The following is a 27059-nucleotide window of genomic DNA, read 5'->3' as shown; positions in this document are numbered from 1 at the left end:
CAGCTTGTCCAACCTTTCAGCATATGAATGAATATCAGCGGATAGTCAACTGTGTGCCATTTAGCCAGCCAAGAGCCATTCCCGACCAGATAGCACAGTTACTTACCGTAACAGGTGTTATCCAGGGACAGCAGGCAGATATTCTTAACACATGGGTGACGTCACCGACGGAGCCCTCGGTACGGACCTTTTAACTAGAAGTTTCTAGTTGGCCGCACCGCGCGTGCGCGAGTGCCTTCCCGCCCGACGAAGGAGTGCGTGGTCCCCAGTTAGGATAAGCCAGCTAAGAAGCCAACCCGGGGAGGTGGGTGGGACTTAAGAATATCTGCCTGCTGTCCCTGGATAACACCTGTTACGGTAAGTAACTGTGCTTTATCCCAGGACAAGCAGGCAGCATATTCTTAACACATGGGTGACCTCCAAGCTAACAAAGAGGGAGGAGGGATGGTTGGCCATTAGGAAAATAAATTTTGTAACACAGATTGGCCGAAGTGTCCATCCCGTCTGGAGAACGCATCCAGACAGTAGTGAGTAGTGAATGTGTGAACTGAGGACCAAGTGGCCGCCTTGCAGATTTCCTCGATGGGCGTGGAACGGAGGAAAGCCACAGAAGCAGCCATAGCTCGGACTCTGTGGGCCGTGACAGATCCTTCCAGTGAGAGACCGGCCCGAGCATAACAGAAGGCAATACAGGCAGCAAGCCAATTTGAAAGTGTCCGTTTGGAGACAGGACGGCCCAAACGGTTGGGATCGAAAGACAAAAAGAGCTGAGGGGATGTTCGGTGAGCTCTGGTACGATCAAGGTAGTAAGCAAGGGCACGCTTACAATCCAGCGTGTGCAACGCCTGTTCTCCAGGATGCGAGTGAGGCTTAGGGAAGAAGACGGGAAGCACAATGGACTGGTTGAGGTGAAAAGCCGAGACCACCTTGGGAAGGAATTTAGGGTGGGTACGCAGAACAACCTTGTCATGGTGAAAAACAGTGAACGGTGGGTCGGCAACCAGTGCATGCAGTTCGCTAACCCTCCTGGCAGAGGTGATGGCAATTAGGAAAAGCACCTTCCATGTAAGAAGCCTGAATGAAGCTGTGGCAAGAGGCTCAAACGGAGGTTTCATGAGAGCAGAGAGAACCACATTCAGGTCCCAGATGACGGGAGGAGGCTTGAGAGGCGGTTTGATGTTGAAGAGCCCTCTCATAAATCTTGAAACCAGAGGATGAGCCGTGAGGGGTTTTCCGAGAATAGGCTCGTGAAACGCAGTGATGGCACTGAGGTGGACTCTGATGGAGGTGGTTTTGAGGCCAGCGTTGGACAGCGAGAGCAAATATTCCAAGACAGTTTCCACCGCCAAAGAGGTGGGTTCTTGATGATGCCGGAGACACCACGAGGAGAATCTGGTCCACTTCTGATGGTAACATTGGAGAGTGGCCGGTTTCCTGGAGGCGTCCAAAATGAGGCGGACCGGTTGAGATAGATTCTCAGGAGAGGTCAGCCCGAGAGAAACCAAGCTGTCAGGTGGAGGGAAGACAGGTTGGGATGTAGTAGAGACTGATTCTGCTGTGTAAGTAGAGTAGGAAACACAGGAAGAGGAATGGGCTCCCTGGAGCTGAGTTGAAGCAGAAGGGAGAACCAGTGTTGACGAGGCCACCGAGGGGCGATGAGGATCATGGTGGCATTGTCCTTGCGGAGTTTGGACAAGGTCCGCAACATCAAAGGAAGTGGAGGGAAGGCATAGAGGAACCGATCCCTCCAGTCGAGCAGGAATGCATCCGGGGTCAGACGGTGAGGAGAGAAGAGTCTGGAACAGAATTGGGGCAGCTGATGGTTGTGAGGTGCTGCAAAGAGGTCCACCTGCGGAGTGCCCCATCGAGCAAAGATGGAGAGTAGAGTCGGAGGGTCCAACGTCCACTCGTGAGGTTGAAGGATGCGGCTGAGATTGTCGGCCAGAGAGTTCTGTTCGCCCTGGATATAGACCGCCCTGAGAAAGAGATTGCGGTCCGTGGCCCAGGTCCAGATGCGCAGAGCCTCCAGACAAAGGGGGCGAGATCCGGTGCCGCCTTGCTTGTTTATGTAGTACATGGCGACTTGATTGTCTGTGCATAGGAGGAGGACTTGAGGACAGAGAAGATGTTGGAAAGCCTTGAGGGCGTAGAACATGGCTCTGAGTTCCAGGAAATTGATGTGATGACGACGCTCCTGTGGGGTCCAAAGTCCCTGGGTGCGTAGATCTCCCAGGTGAGCTCCCCACGCGTAGGGGGACGCATCTGTGGTGATGATCATAGAGTGGGGGGGCAGATGGAAAAGTAGACCCCTGGAAAGATTTGAGGAGTTCAACCACCATTGGAGAGATTGCTGAAGAGATGATGTCACAGAGATGGGATGAGAAAGAAGATCCGTAGTCTGTGACCACTGGTTGGCGAGCGTCCACTGAGGTGTACGAAGGTGGAGACGAGCCAGAGGAAGGACATGCACTGTCGAGGCCATGTGACCCAGGAGGACCATCATCTGTCGAGCAGGAATGGAGGGATGCATGAGTACCTGACGGCAGAGATGGAGCAGGGTCTGCTTGCGATCGGAGGGGAGAAAAGCCCTCATTAGCGTGGTGTCCAGAACTGCTCCAATGAATTGAAGTCGCTGGGTGGGAAGCAGATGCGACTTGGGGTAGTTGATCTCGAACCCCAGGAGGTGGAGGAGAGAGATGGTGTGATGAGTAGCCTGTAGCACAAGTGGAGACGTAGGTGCTTTCACCAACCAATCGTCCAAATAGGGGAACACCTGGAGGTTGTGAGACCTGAGGAAGGCCGCTACCACTATAAGGCACTTGGTGAAGACCCTGGGTGAGGAGGCGAGGCCGAACGGTAGCACCTTGTACTGATAGTGGTGGTGCAGTACCTGGAACCGCAGGTAGCGGCGAGAATGTTGATTGATGGAGATGTGAGTGTAGGCCTCTTTGAGGTCCAGGGAACATAGCCAGTCGTGTTGAGAAAGAAGAGGGTAGAGCGTGGCAAGGGAGAGCATTCTGAACTTCTCCTTGACCAGACACTTGTTGAGGTCCCTGAGATCGAGAATGGGACGGAGGTCTCCCGTCTTTTTGGGTACCAGGAAGTAGCGGGAGTAGAATCCCTGCCCCCTTTGATCTGGAGGTACTTCTTCGATGGCATTGAGAAGGAGGAGGGATTGAACCTCCCTCAGGAGGAGGGGGGTTTGAGATGAGTTTGAAGCAGACTCTACGGGAAGGTTGTCCGGAGGCAGAGTCTGGAAGTTGAGAGAGTAGCCGTGGCGGATGATGTTGAGGACCCACTGGTCCGACGTGATGACTTCCCAACGGCTTGAGAAAATGGTGAGACGACCCCCGATAGGCTGTGGAAGAGGCAGCGAGGGTGGATGACTGGCTATGCCCTGGAGAGAAGAGTCAAAAGGGCTGAGATTGTTTAGCAGGCTGAGGAGGCTTGGAGGGTTGAGTGGCCTGAGACCGAGCCTGGGCATGGTGCTGCTGTTGACGGGGTCGCCGAGATTGTTGGGGAGGTGGATTGAGTGGCCTGGCTGAGAACCTCCGCTGGTAAGATGATTGAGGCCGATAGGGTCGAGCAGGGGGAGCCTTCTTTTTCGGCTTGATCAGGGTGTCCCACCTGGTCTCATGGGCGGAGAGTTTCTGGGTGGTGGAATCCAGTGACTCTCCAAAAAGCTCATCCCCGAGACAGGGGGCGTTGGCCAGGCGGTCCTGGTGGTTGATGTCCAGGTCGGAGACTCTGAGCCAGGCCAAGCGACGCATGGCTACAGCCATGGCAGAGGCCCGAGAGGTGAGCTCGAAGGAGTCGTATATCGAGCGGACCATATACTTGCGCATTTGGAGAAGGCCAGATATGTGCTGCTGGAATAGCGGGACCTTGCGCTCAGGTAGGTACTTCTGGAGGGCAGACAGCTGTTGGACCAAGTGTTTGAGATAAAAGGAAAAATGGAAGGAATAGTTGTTTGCCCTGTTGGCAAGCATGGCATTTTGGTAAAGCCTCTTGCCAAACTTGTCCATGGTCTTACCTTCTCTGCCAGGAGGGGTAGAGGCATAGACACTGGAGCCCTGAGTCTTTTTTAAGGTGGATTCCACCAGAAGGGACTCATGGGGCAATTGAGATTTGTCGAATCCTGGAATAGGGATGACACGGTAAAGGTTGTCCAGTTTACGGGGAGCTCCCGGTACCGTGAGGGGATTTTCCAAGTTTTTGTAGAATGTCTCCCGTAAGATGTCATGTACGGGAAGTTTGAGGAACTCTTTAGGAGGTTGCTCAAAGTCTAAGGCTTCTAAAAAGGCTTGGGACTTTTTGGAGTCAGATTCAAGGGGAAGTGACAGAGCAGCAGACATTTCCCTCAGAAATTTAGAAAAAGAGGACTGCTCAGGTTTAGAGGTGGCATCAGGTGCCGATGGTTCCTCATCAGATGAGGAGGGATCCTCCTCGGTACCGAGAGGAGTCTCCTCCCATAAATCAGGATCCCTGACCTCTGGTGCGTGTCGGGACACCGGGGTGGAGGGTGCGGTGTGGCGAGTCTTGGACAAAGATTTACCAGAGCGCACCGAAACGGCACCAGGGGAGGACGATCGGCGTCGTTCTCGGTCCCGAGAAGAGTGCCGTACCGCCTGGTGCCGAGCAGGATCCACTGTGGGTTGAGAATGAACCACAGGATCATCAGGAAGTTGTTGGGCCGAAAGGATCGGCATCGAGGTGTTTACCGGTACCGAAGGAGTGGACACCGGGGGCTCGGTGCGGGGCTCGGGCCGGTCTGGTACCGGAAGGAGCGGTGCCAGGATAGAGGGTAGCAGTTGTTCAAGCTGTTTCTTCAACTGCTCCTGAAGCTGAGTTTGCAGAATGGCCGAGATACGGTCATCCAGGGGTGGCATCGGAACCGCTTTCTTTTTCTTCGGTTCCTTGGATGCCGCTCCACGCCCCGGCGATGAGGAGGCCGATGACGAGGCACTCACCGTTATCGGGGCGGAGCGTTTACGGGACCGGTGCGATGCCGGTATGGACGGTGTCGTCACCGTAGCTGGAGGGCGCTCGAGGGAAGAGGAAGGCTTCTTAGCCGGCTTACCTGGCGCCAGTGGCGCCGATGCGGGATCGGTCGGTGTCGAGCTGGACGGTGCCGATTTCTGCGGTACCGCCGTTGAGGGTGATGAATCCATCGCCGACTCGGAGCCGAAGAGCAGGGTTTGCTGGATTCTTCGGTTTTTAAGTGTACGTTTTTGTAAAGTGGCACAGCGGGTGCAGGAATCTGCCCGATGCTCCGGACCCAGGCACTGCAAACACCAATTGTGTGGGTCAGAAACGGAGATCGGGCGTGCACACCGCTGGCACTTCTTAAAACCGACCTGCGGGGGCATGAAGGGGAAGATAGCCTCCGCAAAATCGAAGTCCGAGGCCTGTATAATGGCAACAGGCCCCGCCGGGGCAAAAACGAAAGAAACAATAAAAATCAAAGTTTTTTTTTTTTTTTTTTTTGCAATTGAAAGAAAAAGGAAACCCGAAGGTAGAGGAAGAAAAATATATAACAAAAGCGCGAGCGGGAAGGCAAAAAGTGATTTCAACGGCCGTTGAAAAAATACACGCGTCTTCTTCGCTCCGCGGAAACGAAGAAACTGGGGACCACGCACTCCTTCGTCGGGCGGGAAGGCACTCGCGCACGCGCGGTGCGGCCAACTAGAAACTTCTAGTTAAAAGGTCCGTACCGAGGGCTCCGTCGGTGACGTCACCCATGTGTTAAGAATATGCTGCCTGCTTGTCCTGGGATAAAAATAACGCTGAATACTAGGCCCATTGTGTTTTAATGAAGCATATAAGTAGGGCAGGTGATCTGCGATGATTCAGGTTTAGAACAAAGAGAACACCAAACAAGTATTTGGAACAAACTAAAGCTTAACTTTGTATACCGAGTCATCATTCTAAGAAGGCTCAACTCGGTTTACAGCAATTAAATAAACAGGGATTGATTTACAAATTATAAATAGAAGATAATAGCAAAATTTCAAAAGAATTAGTTTTCAAAATGTTTGGCAAATAGAGTAGTTTTTAAAGATTTATGGAAAAATTGAAATGAACTGGAACTCCTTAAAAAAAGGGGAGATCATTTCAGAGTTGAGAGTTTAAAGAGCAAAGATTGACTGAAGATCTTGACTCCTTTAATCCCTTTTTTAGAAGGAAGGGAGAGTTTAAATTGTTGGATACCTCTTGCAAATAAATTTAAAGTACCATGTGCCTAATGTGGCCACATTTTGCCCGAGGGCTGCATCAGAGGCATAAAAGTCCTGCTGCAATACTCCTTCAACCAGTTCCACTTCCTGCAAATCAGCCCTCGGGCGAAATGTGGCCACGTCAGGCACATGTTACTTTCAATTCTTTTTTGCTCCTTATACTCGTTTGGTCTGCTCTTTGTTCTACTCCTACACATACAAGTAGGGGGAAGGGAGGAAGGAGGCTGCATGTTAGCAGGAGAGAATGCTATACAACTGTTGGTACCATGTTGGAAAAGCTGAGAAATAAAGTTAACCAAAAACACATGAAAAAGAATTGCTGTATAGTTGTGAATAAGAGCTCATGGCACCACTTCCAGCCCAATTGGAACTGGGCCACAGCTGGAATCTATTGAAGGAGCAGTAGGAGAAAACTGGCGGGTTACAAAAGAAAAAACTACATACCACCTATTGAACACGTGGTGATACACTCAATGGGGTGAACTGGCGTAGCCTCAGTCTAGGTTTCTGTGACGCCTTGGGGATTGTGCTACTGCTGACAAGGTGTAATTGGGTTGCTATTTGTGTTTGCTGCTGCAAGGAGCTTAAATGCGAGTCCATGGAGGAAAGTGTGGCACAGTGGTTAAAGCTACAGCTTCAGCACCCTGAGGTTATGGGTTCAGGCCCTGCGCTACTCCTTGTGACTCTGGGCAAGTCACTTAATCCTCTTCTGTCCCAGGTGCATTAGATAGATTGTGAACCTGCTGGGGCAGATATGGAAAATGCTTGAGAGCTATAGCTTCAGCACCCTGAGGTTATGGGTTCAAGACCCTGCACTGCTCCTTGTGACCCTGGGTAAGTCACTTAATCCTCCACTGCCCCAGATACATTAGATAGATTGTGAACCTGCTAATGCAGATAAGGAAAATACTTGAGTATCTGATTTGTAACCTCTTTGGGAGGATGGGCTAAAAAAAAAAAATTGAATAAATAAATAGACAGATACAGTGAGACTCAGGCTGTCTGTGGCACCTGGCCAGAAGGATACTATCTATATACACTGTACCTGGATGACATGTATTCTGACCGTCTAGGGATACAGCCAATATCTAAAAAGGAAAGACAGGATAAGCAATTACAAGTCAGTCAGGAAGAGGGGAGGGGGGAGTGGGTTTTGTTTCCTCATGATCTCAACCCTGGCCTGCATTCTCCATTCTATTGCTTTCTTATTAACACTGCAATTCTTTTCTAACGTCTTGATTTTATTATTGTAAACCACTCAGCTGGTATCATCTAAGATGTGGTATATCTAGGGTTACCAGATTTGCCGATTTGAAAACCCAGACGCATGGACCTGCCCCATTCCGCCCCCATCCCTGCCCCCAAAAGCGCATCTCTTTTTCTCCGGATCTCCAGGCTGCGTTTGGAGGGTTTCCTGCATGCACGGATGCATGCACGGATGCATGCATGCTTGTTGGAAGCCCTCCAGATGCAGCTGGAGCTCAGGGCTTTTCCAAAACATGTCCGGGTTTCCCCAGACCTCTGATAACCATAGGTATATCAAATAAAAAGAACTTGCCCCCTTCTGCCACCCCATCCCCAGCTCCAACCCCCAGCAACTCTTCTGCCACCCCAGTACTGAGACCCCCCCACACACTCATTTCTGATGTGTTGTATCCCCTGCTACCACCCTAATACTGAAACCCTAATCCTGTGCTCATAAAGCTCCCCCAACTATTGCAACATAGATACCCAACCCTAGTGCATTTCACTTATGGCTTGAAGAAAATGGGAGGAACATTTTAAAAAGCAGCTTTCAATCTGCATTAATTCTGTATGTGATATTTATATCCTCAGCCCTTATATCTAAAGGCAGCACTCACATGCCTCTTGGCAGAGAAAGGCAGTTTCGGCCTGTGGGAAAAAAAAACACATTTTATTCACGAGTGGAAAGTTTACTCAAAAATCAAACAGTGCTTCTTCCTCAAGGATCTTACAAATGGTTTTTCACAAGTTGCTGATGTTGCCCCGTTCCCCCTCCCCCCCACACACATTTGCAACTCATATAAACATGTTTATATTAATTGACCTCTGGTGTCCACAGTTGCTGGAAAGAAGTGCGTTCTGAAGTGAAAGATGTGTCCTACTTACTAACAACACCAAAAGTAAGTATCCTATACTCCCAGCATCTCAGTATCTCTACTTTCACAATTCCTGCCACAAGAGGACACCACTTACTTGGGTAGCTTGGGGGGAGGTATCTTTGGTTTTGAGCCTGGCGCAGAAGTGAGACTGTGGGATGGCTTGTTCAGCTCTGGTGCTGGAATGAAACAAAAATCAGTTATGGGGATAAAGTCTGTATACAACAAACAGACATACCCAAGAAAAAGATCTAGGTATCATCGTAGACAATACACTGAAATCTTCTACCCAATGTGCAGCAGTGGCCAAAAAAGCAAACAGGATATTAGGAATTGTTAGGAAAGTGATGGTGAATAAGACCAAGAATATTATAATGTCTCTGTACCACTCCATGGTGTGATCTCACCTTGAGTATTACCAATCAATTTTGATTGCCATATCTCAAAAAGATATAGTGGAATTAGAAAGATTCAAATGAATGAACTCCTCTTACACGAGGAAAGGCTAAAGAGGTTAGGGCTTTTCAACTTGGAAAAGAGATGACTGAGGGGAGATATAATTGAGGTCTACCAGTGGCATAGTGAGGGTAGGAGGCGCCCACATGTCCACCTCTCCACCCCCTCCTTCCCCCCTCCTTCCACTTTAAATCTTTGCCAGCTTCTTGGGCCTGCTACTTGCACCAGCATTGGCTTTCCCTCTGACTTCACTTCCTGGCCCTGCGACCAGGAAGTGATTTCATATTCCTAGGAGCATTGGAGCATTTAGCGCTCTGAGCTGTGGTTAGGGTTGTCAGATTTTCGTTTCGGAAAATCCAGACCCTTAGCCCTGCCCCCAGGCCCGCCTAGTTACACTCACCCCGCCCTAATCCTAATCCCTCCCCCAAGCCCACCCTAGCCCCACCCCTGCTGCCTGCTCTTGTCGGGCAGTGAGGAAGTCCATATATGCACGGACGCTACGTTGACATCACGCACGCGTGCGTGTGCATGACATCATCACGTGACAGTCACACATGCGCAGACTTCCTCTCTGCCCGACACAGCTTTTCAAAACCCAGACAAAGTGCTGGGTTTTGAAAAGCCATCCGGACCCCCGGACATGTCCTCAACCCTAGGTGTGGTAGAAACCTCTTCCGCAGCTTAGAAAAGATATGCAAGTAGTTTATCTTTACATCTTTATGAGTATTTTCAGCAAATACGGGCATGCAGGTCCAAGAGCTGATTATGCTGCTGGCATAACTTTATAGGAATAAGTAATATAAAGAAAGTTAGGCCTTGTTTCTGCATTCCCACTTGAACAAGTTAGCCCCCTCTTTTATGAAGCACAATAGCATGAACCAACGTGATAAATGCTCCAGTGCCCTTAGGGACTAAATGGACATCAGAGCATTTGCTGGAGGCGCAGCTTTGCATAAGAGATGGTTAGTGGCCCTGACCCTCCCCTTTAATCCTGCCCTACTTTATATGGATAAATTTTGGCCACATGGTAGTTTATACAGCTAACATTTCTGACAGCTCCTGACACTGGTCACATAAAGGCTTCAGAATATCAACTCTACTGTATTAATTTTTTTAAATCCTCGTCTTATTTAATGAGTAGACTGGCACCCTCTTTGTAATCTGACAACCTGAGTTTGTAAATAACACGGTAGAGTTTGGGAAACACATGAAGTGCTTGTTAACAGCCAAACCTCCACCCTCCAGTTGAAAATTTGCTTTAACCATAGACTTCTTCCCTGTGTACTAACCTCTTGTCACTGGCCCACACTCCAAGTAAATGTCATCCTGCAACAAGAGCACAATCAAGGAGATTAAAGAACAGCAATGACAGTCCTCTAACCTTTTCACATCCCAGATCAAAGGCCCTTAAGGTAGTTTCCAAGTTTATTTGTATTTGATTTACCATCTATCAAGAAATAGCTAAACGGTTTACAAAAAGTATTGTGTAAAAATCATACAGTATAAGATAAAAATAAAGCAAGAACTATTAAAATTATGTATAGGGAGGGGATTACATGACTGACAGAACTCACCAGACAAGAGGAAAAAGACATAAGGGTGTAAAAAAGTACATTGAGATAAAAATAAATATAAAAGGGACCAAGAGGGTAGTGGGAAGTACAAGAGGGAGGGGGGTCGCATAGAAGAAGCGTTTGTTTTCCTGTCCTGAAAGGAAGTCCTTGTTTGGAAAGAAGAGAGGGATTCAGGTATCGAAGGCGTCTTTAAAGGGGAAAGTTTTGTTTTTGAACCTGAATTTTTCTTGAGTGTTCTGGCTTAAAGTGAATGGGAAGGGTGTTCCAAAGTGTAGGGGCAGTGACTGAGAAAATAACCTTTTAGGTGGAATCGTAGAATATTTTGCGAGTAGAAGGAATTACTAACAGATTCTGATTGCCAGAGAATAATGTTCTGGTTGAAGTGTAGGGGATCAGATGTTTATCAATGAAAGCTGGAATGTTAGAGTGTTTTGTAGTGACTGAAGGGGACTAGGATGACATTTGCATACCATAACCCAGGGGTGCCCATTAGGTCGATCGCGATCGACCGGTAGATCGTCAAGGCAAAGTGAGTCGATCGCGGAGCCCACCCCGGGCTCCATGATAGACTCGCGTTGCCTTCACAATCTACTGGGCCGATCAGCTTTCCTCTCCCTGATGTCAATTCTGCCATCGGAGAGGAAGTTCCGGGCCAGCCAATCGCTGCCTGGCTGGCCCGGAACTTCCTTCCAACGGCAGAATTGATGTTGTGGAGAGGAATGCTGGTTGGTCCAACGCAGGGAAGCAGGGAGAGCTTGGGGCGGCGGTGGCTTTGGGGCCTGTTCCCCCGATGGCAGTAGCATGGGGGCCTGTTCCATGGTGGCGGCAGCAGTGGCTTGGGGGAGGGCAGGGAGAAAGAAAGAAAGGGGGCAGGCAGGGAGACAGAAGGAAAGAAGGGAAACAAAGAAAGGGGGCATGAAGAGAGAAAAAAGAAAGGGAGGCAGGGAGAAAGAAAGGGCAGGGAGAGAGGAAGAAAAAGTTGGAGGAGGGAATGAGATCTGGAGGAGAGGAAGCATACAGGCTGAAAGCATACAGGCTGAAATGGTAAAACCAGAGGACATAATGTGAGGTTGAGGGGTAGTAGATTCAAAGGCAATGTTAGGAAATTCTACTTTACGGAGAGGGTGGTGGATGCCTGGAATGCGCTCCTGAGAGAGGTGGTGGAGAATAAAACTGTGACTGAGTTCAAAGAAGTGTGGGATGAACACAGAGGATCTAGAATCAGAAAATAATATTAAAAATTGAACTAAGGCCAGCACTGGGCACACAAGTGGGATGAACACAGAGGATCTAAAATCAGAAAATAATATTAAAAATTGAACTAAGGCCAGTACTGGGCAGATTTGAACGGTCTGTGTCTGTATATGGCTGTTTGGTGGAGGATGGGCTGGGGAGGGCTTCAATGGCTGGGAGGGTGTAGATGGGCTAGAGTAGATTTAACGGAGATTTCAGCAGTTGGAACCCAAGCACAGTACCGGGTAGAGCTTTGGATTCTTGCCCAGAAATAGCTAAGAAGAAAAAATTTAAAAAAATGTAAATTTAATCAGGTTGAGCAGACTGGATGGACCACTCGGGTCTTTATCTGCCATCATCTACTATGAAAGAAGGGAAGAAAGATTGGATGCACAGTCAGAAGAAGAAAGTGCAACCAGAGACTCATGAAATCACCAGACAACAAAGGTAGGAAAAATGATTTTATTTTCAATTTAGTGATCAAAATGTGTCCGTTTTGAGAATTTATATCTGCTGTCTATATTTTGCACTATGGCCCCCTTTTACTAAACCGCAATAGCGGTTTTTAGCGCAGGGAGCCTATGAGCTTCCAGAGCAGCGCTGGGCATTCAGCACAGCTCTCTGCGCTAAAAACTGCTATCGTGGTTTAGTAAAAAGTAATATTTTATCGTGGTTTAGTAAAAAGTAATATTTTATCACTGGCTACTCAAGCTCTAGAAAACATCTCTTTTAGAATGCTTGAAAGTAATATAAAATACTGGAACTTAGCTTAGACTGCTTACTAGTTCCGACGTGCCACGTTTCGGTACTGCTTCAGGGAACCGACAAAAGGTTTAAATACAATATTAAACTGGAGGTGAAGTCTCAATGAATCGTTATTTCTTCTTAGTAAGACTTCACCTCCAGTTTAATATTGTATTTAAACCTTTTGTCGGTTCCCTGAAGCAGTACCGAAATGTGGCACGTCGGAACCAGTAAAAAGTCTAAGCCAAGGGTCTCAAAGTCCCTCCTTGAGGGCCGCAATCCAGTCGGGTTTTCAGGATTTCCCCAATGAATATGCATGAGATCTATGTGCATGCACTGCTTTCAATGCATATTCATTGGGGAAATCCTGAAATCCCGACTGGATTGCGGCCCTCAAGGAGGGACTTTGAGATCCCTAAGTTCCAGTGTTTTATATTACTTTCAAGCATTCTAAAAGAGATGCTTTCTAGAGCTTGAGTAGCCAGTGATAAAATAATGAACTATTATAAGTACTGGTGCGTATTCACATTGAACACTGCGATGACTGGGTGGTGAGGCGGAACATTCAGCCTTCATGTCTCTGAGCAGAGTTCTATTAGACATGCAAATAAATTGAAATTGTGTTGAATTTAGTTTTGACTTCAACGGAGTGACTTTTCTTAAGATTTGTAGTTGTACTTTTAATCACTCAACAACAAATTAGTTGAGTTTATTACCCCTACAGAGTTTTTTGACTGAGTATTCAGTACATTAGACATACTCATTATACAATGCAAGCTTGCAGTATAAACCCTGTCTTGTTTACTCTTCCATTACCCCAAAAATATTCACATCCTGTCTTCATGCTGCTTAGCTGAATCCTCTTCCTTTCCCTTGTGGTTTTTTTTTTCATTCTTTATTTAATAATTTTTCTAATATAACAATCTCACTAAATCAGATAATCAACATTGAATATAATTCACCATCTTAATACACTAATAAAAATAATGCAAATTATCCATCCTACTATTGAAGGAATCCTGCTTCACTGCAGCACATAATCATCATTGAGTATGATTCACAGTCTTAATATATTAATAAAAATAATACAACTTATTTATCTACTATTACAGCAAACCTGTCCCCTACTTCCTCCCCTCCCCCCCTCCCAGGAGACCTGGATCCCCAATCTATCAAAATAAGACAATATATTATTTCGTTAGACTTCTTTTTCTATTTGAATATAGCTCTCTCATATATCATTAAACTTTGCCCATTGGTTTGTTAATAGGGCCGGTAATCTAAATTTCTCGCAGACTATTCCCAGGTGTTCCCTCATATCTCTTAATATAGGTACATCTCGCATACGCCATTGCTGAGCCAATGTCAATCTAGCAGCTATAAATGCCAAGTTTAGGAGTTTAGATTGGGAAGAAGTTAAACCTTTTTTTATTCCCAATAGTGCCATTTCGGCATTCAATTTAAGTGGGGTTTGAATTAATTTACTCACATAACCAAATACTTGTTCCCAAAACCTCTGTATCCTCTGACATTCCCACCACATATGAAAAAATGTACCTCTTCTGCCACATCCTTTCCAACAAGTAGCATCACTCTGCTTAATACATTTGCTAATTAAAACCAATCCTCTTCCTTTCCCATCTTTTTTTCCTCTCCCATAAGTGTTTAGATCTTGCCTGCCTGGTTCTTAGCTCACATCTCTTCCTCCTGTCCAGCAAGAAGAAAGCTCTGGCTGTGTCTGCTTCAGCGCCTTTGTCTGCCAACCCCACAAGCACAGCAACCATGCAGGAGGAGATGTTGTCTGTACTCTAAGCCAGGGCAGGATTAACCAATAGGCCAAGTAGGCACTTGCCTAGGACCCAAAATGGTCAGGGGGGCCCAATGAAGGAGGGCATCAACATTGTTTTTTCCAAACGGTGATGGGCCCCTCCAGCATTGATCGGCAATGCGGACCCCACCCCGATCGGCAACATGGCCCCCCCCATCGATGGAAAGTAAGACAAGCGAGCAACGCGGGTAAGAAAGGCAACGGGAACTGTAATTGTGCAAGTGGTGCTGCTTGCTCAAAACTTCCCACTATCGCAACTTCCTGTTTCCGCCTGGGCGCATGGTGGGGTGGGGCGGGGCAGGGGGGCCCAGTGTACTTGTGTGCCTAAGGGCCCTCGACGAATTAATTCTGCCCTGCTCTAAGCTGCCCAGTCTTTAATACCATGACCTCCAGAGAGCTCTTGCTCAGTCACTGACAGACACTTCTGAGGACAGGAGACTTCTGAGAAATCCAACAGCCACGACCTGGCAAGTTTTGTATTGCTGCTGTTTAATTATGAATGTGTTTTTGTAAACTGCGTAGGTGATAAATTTTTAAAAATCAAAATATAGAAATTAACCCAGCTTCTGAGACCAACAGTACACAAATGCATCTTATGTATTTTACCTGGTCAGCAATTGGCATCAGGTACAAATCTGCAAAGCCAAAAAAAAAAAAAATCAGTGAGGAATTCTACAAGTCCAGTCACATATTAGGTGCTGATAGTTATGGGATATGACAGACAGATATGTGCTATATCTCCAGTGCAGATTTTCCTAAGAAAAGAGTATTTGGGTTGGCATGAGCAGCAGTCTTAATCAGTCCCTTCAAGTGCAGCATAGGGGAGGAGATGTGCTGCAGTTTGGAAAGGTTCCAGGTCGCTGACCTGGAAGAAAAAACAGCACCCCCCTCCCCAAGTATGTGCTAAAACTCATGGTCTGTTATTACTCTGGGACAAATTGATAATTATAATACAGCACTCTTCTGTTATTACTGTGAAATCTCTCTCCCCCCACTATGTTTATAGAACAGTGCTGCTTACTATTAAACTAATTACTGTTTTACAGTATATCAACCCTTCTCCCCCAAAGAATGCCATTACTAACACAGCATTGTCTGCTGTCACTCATACAAACTCCAACATGATGACATGGCTCAGGGCAATTCTACCTAGAACAGCAGCTTCCCCCTATCCCATGCTCATCCTTCCCCATAAGTCAGGAACCTGGGCAAAAATACTAGGACTAGGGGGCATGCGATGAAGCTACTAAGTAGCAGATTTAAAACAAACTGGAGAAAATATTTCTGCACACAACGTGTAATTACACTCTGGAATTCGTTGCCGGAGAATGTGGTGAAATCAGTTAGCTTAGTGGGGTTTAAAAAAGGCTTGGATAATTTTCTAAAAGAGAAATCCATATGCTATTACACTTCTCCCTCCGGATTCGCGGGGGATAGGGGCAGAGCCGGACCACGAATGGTGAAATACCGCGAATATCTTCTGGTCTGGCTCTGACCCACCCCCGCCTTCCTCCTGCCTTCCCCCGGCATCTCGGCCTTACCTGGTGGTCTAGCGGGCTTTCGGGGCAGGAGCGATCTTCCTACGCTCCTGCCCCGTGCAGATCGCCAATAGGAAATAGCTGCCATGAATTCCCGTAGTCTCTTAAGACTACGACGGGAACTCCCCACAGCCATTTCCTATTGGCGATCTACATGGGGCAGGAGTGTAGGAAGATCGCTCCTGCCCCAAAAGCCCGCTAGACCACCAGGTAAGGCTAGGACGCCAGGGGAGGGAAGGCTAAACTGTGGGTTTTTGTGTTTTTTCCCCCCTCCCCCAAAAATCGCGAATATGTGAAATCGCGATTGCCGAAACCGCGAATGGGGAGTGGGAAGTGTATTGAGATGGCTTGGGGAAATCAACTGCTTATTCCTAGGACAAGCAGCATAAAATCTGTTTTACTACTTAGGGTCTAGCTAGGTATTTGGGACCTGGGTTGGCCACTGTTGGAAACAGGATACCCGGCTTATTGGACCTTCGATCTGTCCCAGTATGGCAATGCTTGTGTTCTTATGTTCATTATAAAGCTAACCATAATACTAGACCAGTGTATCACAAACTGTGTGCCTCCTGAGATTTCAGGTGTGCCGCGAGATGCTGGGGAGGAGGGATGTTGGTGGACTGCCTAAAGGACGTGCCTCTCGCAGCAAGAGGCACATCCTGTAAGTAATCAACCGGTGCCAGAGACTCTCCTTCTCTCTACACTTCTTCCCTGTCAGCACCCCCTTCTGGCAGCTCAAGGCCCGTCTGGAGGGCCTTCGCACATGCTTAGACAGTGACATGATGACATTGCACATGTGCGTGACGTCATCACGTCGAAGTCCGCACACTTCCGAATGCCTTGAGCTGCGGCCACTATGTTTAGTGTGCCATGGCTCGACAAAGTTTGCGAGACTTTGCACTACACAATTTAGGTAGCACTAAGCCAGGACGTCCCAAAACTGTCCTGAAGGTCTCGTAATCAACTCTATTTTCAGATATCTACTTACAAAAGAGCAAAAATTTGTCATACTAAGTCAGATCAAGGGTCCATCTATCGAACAGTGACCAGTCCAGGTCACAAGTACCTGACAGAGTTCCAAAGAGTGGTAACAATCCATGCTACTTAATCCCAAGGATAAGGAGTGGCTTTCCCTAGGTCTACTTTAATAATGGTTTATGGACTTTTCTTCCATGAATTTGTCGAAACCGTTTTTTAAACCCAGCTACAGTAACTGCCTTTTCCACTTGCTCCAGTAATGAGTTCCAGAGCTTAACTATACACTGAGTGAAAAATATTTTCTCCTAGTTCTTTCCAATGTGCTATGATGTAACTTCATGAAGTGATTCCTAGTCTTTGTACTTTTTGAGAGAGTAAACAATCAATTCATACCTTGTATTTACGCATTTCTCTTGACTCAGGATTTTGTAGACCTCTGTCATATTCCCCCTCAACCATCTCTTGTCCAAGCTGAAGAGACCTAACTTCATTAGCTTTTCCTTGTATGATACACATTCTAGTGGCTAGCCCCTTAATCATTTGGTCACTCTTTTGTGTACTTAATTCCACTATGGGCTCCTTTTACGAAGGTACGCTAAGTGTTTTATTGCACGCACCGGATTAGCGCGCGCTAGCTGAATATCTACTGCCTGCTCAAAAGGAAGCTGTAGCGGCTAGTGCACGCGGCAATTTAGCGCGCACTATTCTGCGCGTTAAGGTCCTAGCGCGGCTTTGTAAAAGGAGCCTTATGTCTTTGAAATGAGGTGACCATATTTGCACATAATACTCAAGGTACAGTTGTACCATGGAGCAATATGGAGGTACTAATTTCTCTTTGACAAGAATATACATGAGAATTTACATATACTAGACCTTCAGTATATGAAAACATATCCCAAACATATTCACTATGGATATACTGAAAACCCATTTGGCTATTTGATCACCAGGAGAAGTCTAGGAAGTTCTGTTTCGAATATTATACAGTTAGACCCCATTATTTGTCCCTCATATGTTAAGACCTTTTCACCCGGATATTACACCGTTAGCCTATTTGTAAAACAGCTAGCCTTGGCCATACCATCTTCAGCTCCGTAGATGGGTTTCCGCAGGCTCTTCAGTTGGGAGCATAACGCAGAAATGGGCAGAGATAATCTACGGTCGTTGGGGGGAAGTGGTGGCCCCCTTCCTCTTTTCTGAAATACAGAATCTGGACAAACAAAAGCTTATAATGTCATCCAGTAAATAACATGACCAAGGTGGTTGTTTGGTTTTGACAAGAAACTGCTAATGTATACAAGTTCAAATCCAACTGTGGGTAACAAATATATTATAGAGTTTATAGCAAAGGCTTGACAGTCTAGTATAGAGCATAGTCTGTCACCTGGCAGCTATTGGCATCTGAATTTAAGACTCACTCTTAGTAGTGATAAACCTCCAGTGAGGTCAACTTGCATACCACCTGGCTTGGGTTGGAACCACCTTGTCCAATGTTGAGGCAAGGAGAGATTTTGCAAAGCCGAGCTGGTCGGTCTGGCACCCTGAACTCCTCCATTATATGCATCTCTGTCTCATATATATCCATTATTTCAATTAAAAAAAATTACAAATGAGCAGGGCGACTAAAAATCAAATAATATATTTTACAAATCTATATGTTAAATCTATTGTTTTATTTTTAGTCACACTGCTTGGCTGCAATTTTTCATTTAAATTTTGAAGTGGGGAGCCATGTAGCAGATTACAAACGAGCAGGGTGACTAAAAATAAAACAATATATTTAACATAGGCATATATAATTAAATATATGCCTATCATATGTATTTTGTACATCTCCCCCTCCCATTTTCAGTTGGCATTTATGTACGAGTTCATTAGGGATATCTTGAAAGCCTGACCTGTTACAATTCAACAATGCCCCAGTGGATTTGGTTATTTTACAAGGGCAGGTGAAAAGTCTTTATTGAAACTGGGTTTTTTAATGCAAGCATGACCAAAATTTGGAAGCAAAGAACAGGGAAATGGTGGGAGAGAGATTTAGTGTTGTTAGGGGAGAGTCAGCTACTTGAAGGTTGAAAGGACACAGACCACTTGGGCATAAGCAAAATAGTAGGTAGCTGCATGTCACCAAAGAAAAGTAGGTCGTAAATTCAGCCCTGGATGGTCAGCATGTAGGCAATTCCTGTCTTTTGAGAATGCTGAAGTTTGACTTTGGACTGCTCTAGGGTCAAATCAAGAAAAGGATTGGACAAAAAAAAGTTAACCCATCACCACCCCACAAGCAATTGCTCCTACTCAATGACTGCTAAAAGTGTCAAAGTGTTAATATTTACATCGGGTACTGTGGCCAAGATGGCTTCCTCTGCCACTTTCATTGAGCGCTGAGTTTAAGGAAAGGCTCAACTTAGCAGTAAGCTACAAAACAAAATAAAACAAAACTTTAATTTACATATCTCATATATAGAAACATAGAAACATAATGGCAGATAAAGGCCCATCTAGTCTGCTCATCCGCAGTAACCATTATTTCTTTCTCTCTCCGAGAGATCTCACGTGCCTATCCCAGCTTGGTTTCTTCCAACTCCACCATTTGGTCATTTACCAAATCTGCCACATAACTTGTTACCATATACCAAGGCTGTGGACTCTTAGGAGAGACTTCATAAAGGCTCAAATGATGGAGATACCATAACTTCCCAGGACTCTCATAAAAAAGCGTCTCATTCTTAAAGTCCATATTGTATGGTCTACCTCCTACAATGAAAATGATGGTTTCCAACCAAAAGGCCAAGTCACACCTCCTCTCCCTTTGTCCCATGATGCATAACCCCTTACTCTGTGTCTTCTCCCCCAAACTCATTCTGCATGCCCTAATTTATAATTCTTTTGTTCTGTTACAGTTCTTATTTCAAAGGATCTAATAACAGGTCAGAGGCTGATTTTAGGGTGTCATGACCTCAAAGGGACTGAGTTCTGAGACCCAGAACAGCTCTCAGCTTTTCCACATGAACTATCTGGTTTATTAGAAAGACATTACTAAGCACCCCCAGTCCCACTAATGTCAAGTCAATAATCTGGAATCAAGCCCAGGGCCAGAGAAGTTCAACATAATTATATATTGTAGAAACCCAGGTAGATCTCAGCAGGATGGTTATGCACAATGGAAAAACAATGCTAAATATTTCCTTACCTTTGCTGGGAGACTATTTTGTGGTTCCGGGCTGGAACAATCTACATGGAAATCCAAAAGCACAGATAAAAGGGTTTTTAATGGTTCAGGATTACTTTAAGGTGATAGATACTCAGCAATGGATTGTTGATTATATGCTTCTTCCCACCTCCTACCTCCTTCCCTCCTGTATCTTGTCTGTAAGCCAGATGAACTAAGAATCTAAAAAAATATATATTTAAATACATAAGACCAGAGTTCGTAACCAGCTAGGCATGAAGTGAGGGACAAGGATTGGATGAATGCGTGAAAATTTTTTTCATGTGAGCAACAAGTTCTAGAAAAACAACAATTTCCCAGATTTACAAGTATTTTTGTGGGCGACCATGTAAAATCTGTGAACAACACTCCTAGAATGTAAGAGCGATTGCTCATGTGCTTTGCTTAGAGGAAACACAGGTGAAAAGTCTGGGTAGAGTTACCATATTTGTGAAGACAAAAAAAGAGGAGACATGATCCTGCCCCCAGCCCCACCTATACCCCGACCCTGACCCCACCGCCACCCTGTCTCCACCATGCTCTGCCCCTGCCTTCCACCGGTCCCAGTCCCATCTCTTTCACTCATTTCTTTAGTCCCCCTTCCCATCCTCTGTACCCTTTTGGATCTCATTTATCCTCCACTGCATCTCATCACCCTTTCAGTCCCAGCTCCATCCCTATCTATCCTTCCATCCCTTGCCTCCAAGGCCATTCTAATATCCCTATCCCCCATATTCCACACACCCCCAGCTTCTCGTCATTTACCCTTTCTCCTGTATCCTATCCCACGACTCTCTCTTCTTTCCCCTGCCCCTCCCCATGGAATTCTTCCCCTCCCCATTCCAACATCCACCATTCTCTCCCTTTTCACCCAACCACATCCCAACACCAGAGCCATTGTTCTCAGGAGAGACTTTTTTTTGTCCAGTTCTGTGGAGGTTTTTGGGTTTAAAAAAATCTTATTTCATCCCAATTCACAGAGCTATTTGTAGTCCCTTATTCTACCTCTTAAAATCACAATGCAGGTCCCATGATGCATCAGGATATTTTGTTAAATCCAGGCTTAAAGCAACAAAATAATTGACCCTGGTCCCTCCACAGAAGGTAATATCGAAAGAACAAAGAAATCATGGAGAGTCGATGTCCAAGATGAAGGCTCTATTCAAACAAATAAATAATCCACATAAAATTGTCTAAGGCCTGAACCTATTTTGTCGAAACACGGACCATGTTGGATCCATTTGTTTCCCAGAGGTTCAGGCCTTAGACAATTTTATGTGGATTATTTCTTTGTTTGAATAAAACCTTCATCTTGGACATTGACTCTCCACGATTTCTTTGTTCGTTAAATCCAGGACTGCCTTAAAATCTCTCTCCTGTAATTGGGTAACTTGTCAGCTCTCCAGCTCTAATCATTAAGACAGTCCTCATGTTCAGTCAGACTGTTATTGTTGCCACACTAACAGCAAGGCTCAATGCTTCTTGAAAAAAGTTCATGGTAGGGGCCCACAAATGCCTAGGGCTCAATTTAGTGGCAATCTGGCTCTGTATATATTGGTTCATTTAAAAAAAAAAAAAAAAGTGAACTACTTCCCAGTGTGCCTACATTTTTGTCCCTAAATTTAAGCCTACAATTTGATTTCTTAAATATACAGTAGATGTTTGGTGCTGGAAGTCTTTGTGCTGAGCAGTAACTGCTCTATCCATCAACTCTGTCCCCAAGTCACCCATTTTAGTGAAATTAGGCACCTAAACATTCAGCTATTTAGTTTTAGCTAGTTTGGAAATGGATTGGTTTAAGTTACTAAAGCCCTTATTTTAGATGTCCATAAACCAGCACCATTATGCATAGATGTCTAACTTTCAATTTTACAAAGCCAGTATATGAACACTCAAAACCAAGGAATGTCCAAACAAGGGTGGGTGGGGCATGGTCTCTGGTCTGGGGATATATTTAGGGAAGATCCATAAAATAAACATTCATGCCACATTTCAGAAGGAGAATGAACATCTATGTCCAAAAAGATGAACTTCTGGAGTTAGACCTGCCCCCCCCCAGGGCGTCTAAATTTAAGTACTTCTATTGAGCATTGCTCCACTGGAGGGATTCATCCCCCAGTGGTTGGTGTCTCCTTGAAACTGACAAGGCATATGAGTAGGGTTACCAGACATTTGGATTTCCCAGGACATGTCCTCCTTTTGAGGACATGTCTGTGGGTCTCTGGACGGCTTTTCAAAACCCAGCACTTTGTCCGGGTTTTGAAAAGCTTCCTGACATAATTACGTCGGGAAGGGGCGAACGCAATACGGTGACATCACGCATACGTGACACCATTGCGTCATGTCTGCGCATGCATGAATGCCGTCTGGGGGCAGGGCTGGGGGGAGGAACAGGGCGGGATAGAAGCGGAACTGGGCGGTCCTGGGGTGTGGCCATGGGTCCATGGGGGGCTCTGTATCAGCTGTGGGAGAAACAGATCTCCAAGTGTCTAGTATGGCTATCATAGCCACTTATGTTTTAGCACATAAATGTCTATGTTGCCATTTCATAACAGATGTCCATTCACTGACACAGAGACGTTTGTGTTCTTGTATTGCCCTTTTTGTATTTTAGATGTTTATTGTTTCTAAAATGGATGTTCGTGCTGTACATAACGGCACATGAATGTCCATTTCTCCATGTACTCTAGAATAAGCTCCACAGTCGGCAGATCCTGTTTTAAAATACTAATGTGAAGACGTCTCAACTTCGACATCTAAATTACTTCTTGAACGTTCTTTCAAAATGCTGCTCCATATATATTAAACAAGTCAATTCCAAAAAATTAGACATCTAAATCCTGCAAATCCTACAAAATCCTGAGTGGTGTAGTAGGGATACAAGTTGATCAATTTTTTTTTACTCCATCAAAAAGTGCAAAGACTAGGGGGCACTCAATGTAGTTACAGGAAAATTCTTTTAAAACCAATAGGAAATATTTTTTCACTCAAAGAATAGTTAAGTTATGGATTGGAACGCATTGTCAGACTTGGTAAGAGCAGTTAACATAGTTGGTTTAAAAAAAAAAAAAAAAAAGTTTTGGTCTAGTTCCTGGAGGAAAAGTCCATAGTCTGCTATTGAAACAGATATGGGGGAAGACACTGCTTGCCCTGGTTTGGTAGCATGGAATGTGCTACTATTTGGGTTTTTGCAGGTACTTGTGACCTGGATTGGCCACTGTGAAGACAGGATACTGGGCTAGATGGACCATTGCTCTGACCCAGTAAGGCTATTCTGATTTTCTTATGAATTAACCCACTGCCTCTTCTCCCCTTCCTTCACTCCTACCTGAGTAGATCTCCTCTTCCTCCAGCTTATAGGGTGGAATGAATTTGTTCATTACACAGGGTGGTGCCTCATACGTGTCTTCAGTTTCTTCCTCCACCTCCTGCAATTCAGCCTAGACAAAGAGAGAGTCTTGTTCAAAGTAGAGAGTTGCGCGGGGACAGAAATCCCACCCGTCCCCATGAGGAATCCCACCCGTCCCCGCAAGGAATCCCTCCATCCCCACCTGTCCCCACGAGGAATCCCCTCCGTCCCCACCCGTCCCCGCGAGGAATCCCTTCCGTCCCTATAAACTTCAGAAATAGTTATTTCATTTAATTATCCTACTGAATTAAAGGCTCTGGTAGAAACCCATTTACAAATAAGCAAAAAGACTTTATTAATTTGGAAATATTAATTGGGAAGAATACATACTTTGTAAACGGGTTTCTACCAGAGCCTCTAATGTTTATAAATTTTTATCAACACAACTAATATACTACTTTATCCTGAAGCAAAAAAAAAAAAAGAAATAGAATTTTTTTCCTACCTTTGTTGCCTGGTTTCTGCTTTCCTCATGTTCTCATTCAATTCCTTCCATCCACTATCTCTCTTCTCTCTGCGTCTTCCATTTGCTCTGTTACTGTGCCTCTCCCTTTCTCCCCCATTCCAAATTGGTCTGGCACCCATCTTCTTCCCTCCGCTCCCCCATAGTCTTGCATCTCTGTCTTCTTCCCTGCCAGCATCTTCTCCCCACTTTCTCTTCCCCATTTCCTTTCAGCGTCCTTCTCCCCCCTCTGTCTTCCACATGTGCTTTCAGTGTCCTTCTCCCCCCTCTGTCTTCCCCATGTCTTTTCATCGTCCTTCTCCCCCCCCATCTTCCCCATGTGCTTTCAGAATCCTTCTCCACCCCTTTGTCTTCCCCATGTGCTTTCAGTGTCCTTCTCCACCCCTTTGTCTTCCCCATGTTCTTTCAGGGTCCTTCTCCCCCCCCCGTCTTCCCCATATCCTTTCAGCGTCCTTCTCCACCCCTTTGTCTTCCCCAGTGCTTTCAGCGTCCTTCTCCCCCCTCAGTTTTACCCATTTCCCTTAAGCATCTTTTCCTCTCCACTCCACCTTTCCTCTCTTTCTCTCTCCCTGCCCCTTACCTTCGTGGTGCTTCCCCGCCTGCCCGACAACAGAACAGGCCCGGTCCGACAAACCTCCCTGCCCTGTAGCCGCGAATCTAAATTACCTTCTTACAGCAGCTTCAATACTCCAGCTGCTGTAAGAAGGAAGGTAATTTAGATTCGCGGCTACAGGGCAGGAGGTTTGTCGGACTGGGCCTGTTGTCAGTCGGGGGAAGTGCCACAAAGGTAAGGGGACCTGGCCGGCTGTGCACCCCCCCTAAGGCTGCACCAAGGCCGGACCGCCCTCCCCGCCACCCCCTTGGTACACCACTGCCTTTCCCTACCTGCCCTGCCGCAGCACATAGCCGACCGGAAGTCTTCCCGATGTCAGCGCTGATGTCGGAGGAAGGGAGGGCTTTGCTTAAGCCCTCACTCCGACGTCAGTGCTGACATCGTGGAAGACTTCCGATCGGCTGTATGCTGTGGCAGGGCAGGTAGGGAGCAGACGAGCCTTGCGAGTACATCCAACCCCGCAGGAACCCCGCGACCCTAGGGGGCATCCCCACGGGATTCCCGTGACCCGAAGGGGGAACCCATGGGATCCCCGTGGGTCCCGTGGGATTCCCATCGTCCCCGTTCCCATGCAGCTCTCTAGTTCAAAGAAGGAGGGTCAGCACAGATCCAGATATCTTCTGAACAGAGGAAACAAACACAAGGATAAACGGGGGATATGTACTGCCACTATCAGAGCCAGTATACCACAAGGAGATGGATGCAAAGTGCTTTGGGATGCAGTTTGTGGGAAAGGCCCTGCAAGATTAATCACTTCTCTTTGGTTACAGCTCTTGTTTATGCTTATAGGAATTCTATGAGCGTCAGAGCTGTTAGTGCCGTGGCTGGCACTAAAAATCGCACTATGGTTTAATAAAAAAGGGTGAAAAAGAAAAACACTAACAAGAATACAGCATACAACCAAAAGAGACAAAGAAAAAATTCAGGATGGAAAAAGCGTGGACAGAAGTAAACTTGCTTAAGATATAAAGCAAGACTTTTTCAGGTATATTGAGGAAAAGAAGGTGGGAGGTGGAATTATGAGACAAAGTTGCTGAGAGTTGATGTGTGGAAAGTGATGAGGGAAAAGTAGTAATGCTCAATGAATACTTGTGTGTGGCATTCGTGGAGAATGATCTCAGTTGATTGACAGGTGCATATGGGAATGATGTAGATACTACACCATTCATAAAAGATACATTTATGAACAACTTGCAAAACAAAATGGACAAAGCCAAGGGACCAGATGACATACTGTACATCCCAAGGCGGGCCTTCTAAAACATAGTAACATAGTAGATGACGGCAGATAAAGACCCGAATGGTTCATCCAGTCTGCCCAAACTGATTCAATCTAAAAAAATTATTCTTTTTTTTTTTTCTTCTTAGCTATTTCTAAGATACGTTTAATAGATCCTTAGAAATTAGGGAGGTTTCACAGGATTGGAGAAAGGCTCATGTGGTCCCTCGTCACAAAGGGTGAGCAGAGAAGAGGTGGGACACTACAGGCTGTTAAATGTAATCTCTATGGTGGGAAAGAATGGAGACGGTGAGGAAAGAATAGTAAATGTTCTACAATCCAATGGGATTCAAGAACCATGGCAACATGGCTTCACCAAAGATAGATCATACTAAACAAATCTGTTTTCTCTGGGTGGCAAAGTAATTGGATTGAGGACATGCACTGGATACAGTGGCATAGTAAGGGAGAGGGGGGGCAGACCACCCCAGGCGCAGTCTCTGTGGGGATGTTGGCACTTCTCTGCCTCCCCCACACCCTCCCTTCCATGATCCCCCCCCCTCTTAGATTTCAAGAAAGCCTTTGATACTATTCCTTGTTGGAGGCTCATGAATAAAATGAGCAGCTTGGAGGACGTGATCCAAAGTGGTAAACTAGATCAGAAATTCATTGGCTGACAGGTGGGAAGTGGCGGAGGGGAAGTGGCGGTAAATGGAATTCACTCAAAAGAAAGGTCAGTAGCAGAGTGCCTCAGAGATCCTTCCTAGGATGAATACTGTTCAATTAATTTTGTGAGTGATATTGCCAAAGGGTTAGAAGGAATATGTTATACAGAGAACGGTGACGAATATGATAAAAGGGATGGAATGACTTCCCTATGAGGAAAGGCTAAAGTGGCTACGGCTCTTCAGCATGGAGAAGAGATGGCTCAGGCGTGATATGATAGAGGTCTATAAAAGAATGAGTGGAGTGGAAAGAATAGAAGTGAATCACCTGTTTACTCTTTCTAAAATTATTAGGACTAGGGGAGCATGTGGTGCAGCTACTTAGTAGACGATTTTAAACAAACCAGAGAAAATATTTCTTCACTGTGATTAAATGAAAACATGAAATTATATAATGGGAAGATAACACACAGCCGTTACTCCCCAGACTGAAGACTACTGCACTGCGGAGCAGAAACTTACCCCATCTTCGCTGCTCTCTGAAAAACAAAACACACACAGGTTAATATCACAGGCTGTATTTAGGAGCACAATCATTTTATCCATCTTCAATCAATGTACCTGAGAACAGTACAGCTGTGAAGTTTTCCTAACCCTGACCAATAGGTAAGGTAGCAGGAAACTCTGGAGGGATTGGAAATATCAGATGAAAGGGAGAAAGTAGCAGAGTGACTCATGGCCCCATTATAGACTAACAGACTTATTGAATAAAGGT

At 45.8% G+C, this 27059-nt stretch overlaps 1 protein-coding gene across 2 annotated transcripts in view; it reads right to left on the bottom strand.

Moving 5' to 3' along the window:
- SH2D6 (SH2 domain containing 6) overlaps positions 1-27059 on the bottom strand; it is a 50541-nt gene that overhangs the window by 14152 nt on the left and 9330 nt on the right. The window contains exons 4-13 of one of the 2 annotated variants that reach the window (XM_033950439.1): positions 26807-26823; positions 23244-23355; positions 19898-19938; positions 19041-19122; positions 17789-17917; positions 14798-14826; positions 10102-10138; positions 8454-8535; positions 8099-8129; positions 7282-7324 (exon numbers count right to left, since the gene is read on the bottom strand). In XM_033950439.1, coding sequence (XP_033806330.1) covers positions 7282-7324; positions 8099-8129; positions 8454-8535; positions 10102-10138; positions 14798-14826; positions 17789-17917; positions 19041-19122; positions 19898-19938; positions 23244-23355; positions 26807-26823 — 603 coding nt within the window. The remainder of the gene's footprint in view (positions 1-7281; positions 7325-8098; positions 8130-8453; positions 8536-10101; positions 10139-14797; positions 14827-17788; positions 17918-19040; positions 19123-19897; positions 19939-23243; positions 23356-26806; positions 26824-27059) is intronic. The other variant, XM_033950441.1, reaches the window with a different exon arrangement.

Source organism: Geotrypetes seraphini, chromosome 6, assembly GCF_902459505.1.
Source record: "Geotrypetes seraphini chromosome 6, aGeoSer1.1, whole genome shotgun sequence".
Lineage (NCBI taxonomy): Eukaryota > Metazoa > Chordata > Amphibia > Gymnophiona > Dermophiidae > Geotrypetes > Geotrypetes seraphini.
Note: the sequence above shows the minus strand (reverse complement) of the source record. Positions and strands in the feature narration are given on the sequence as shown.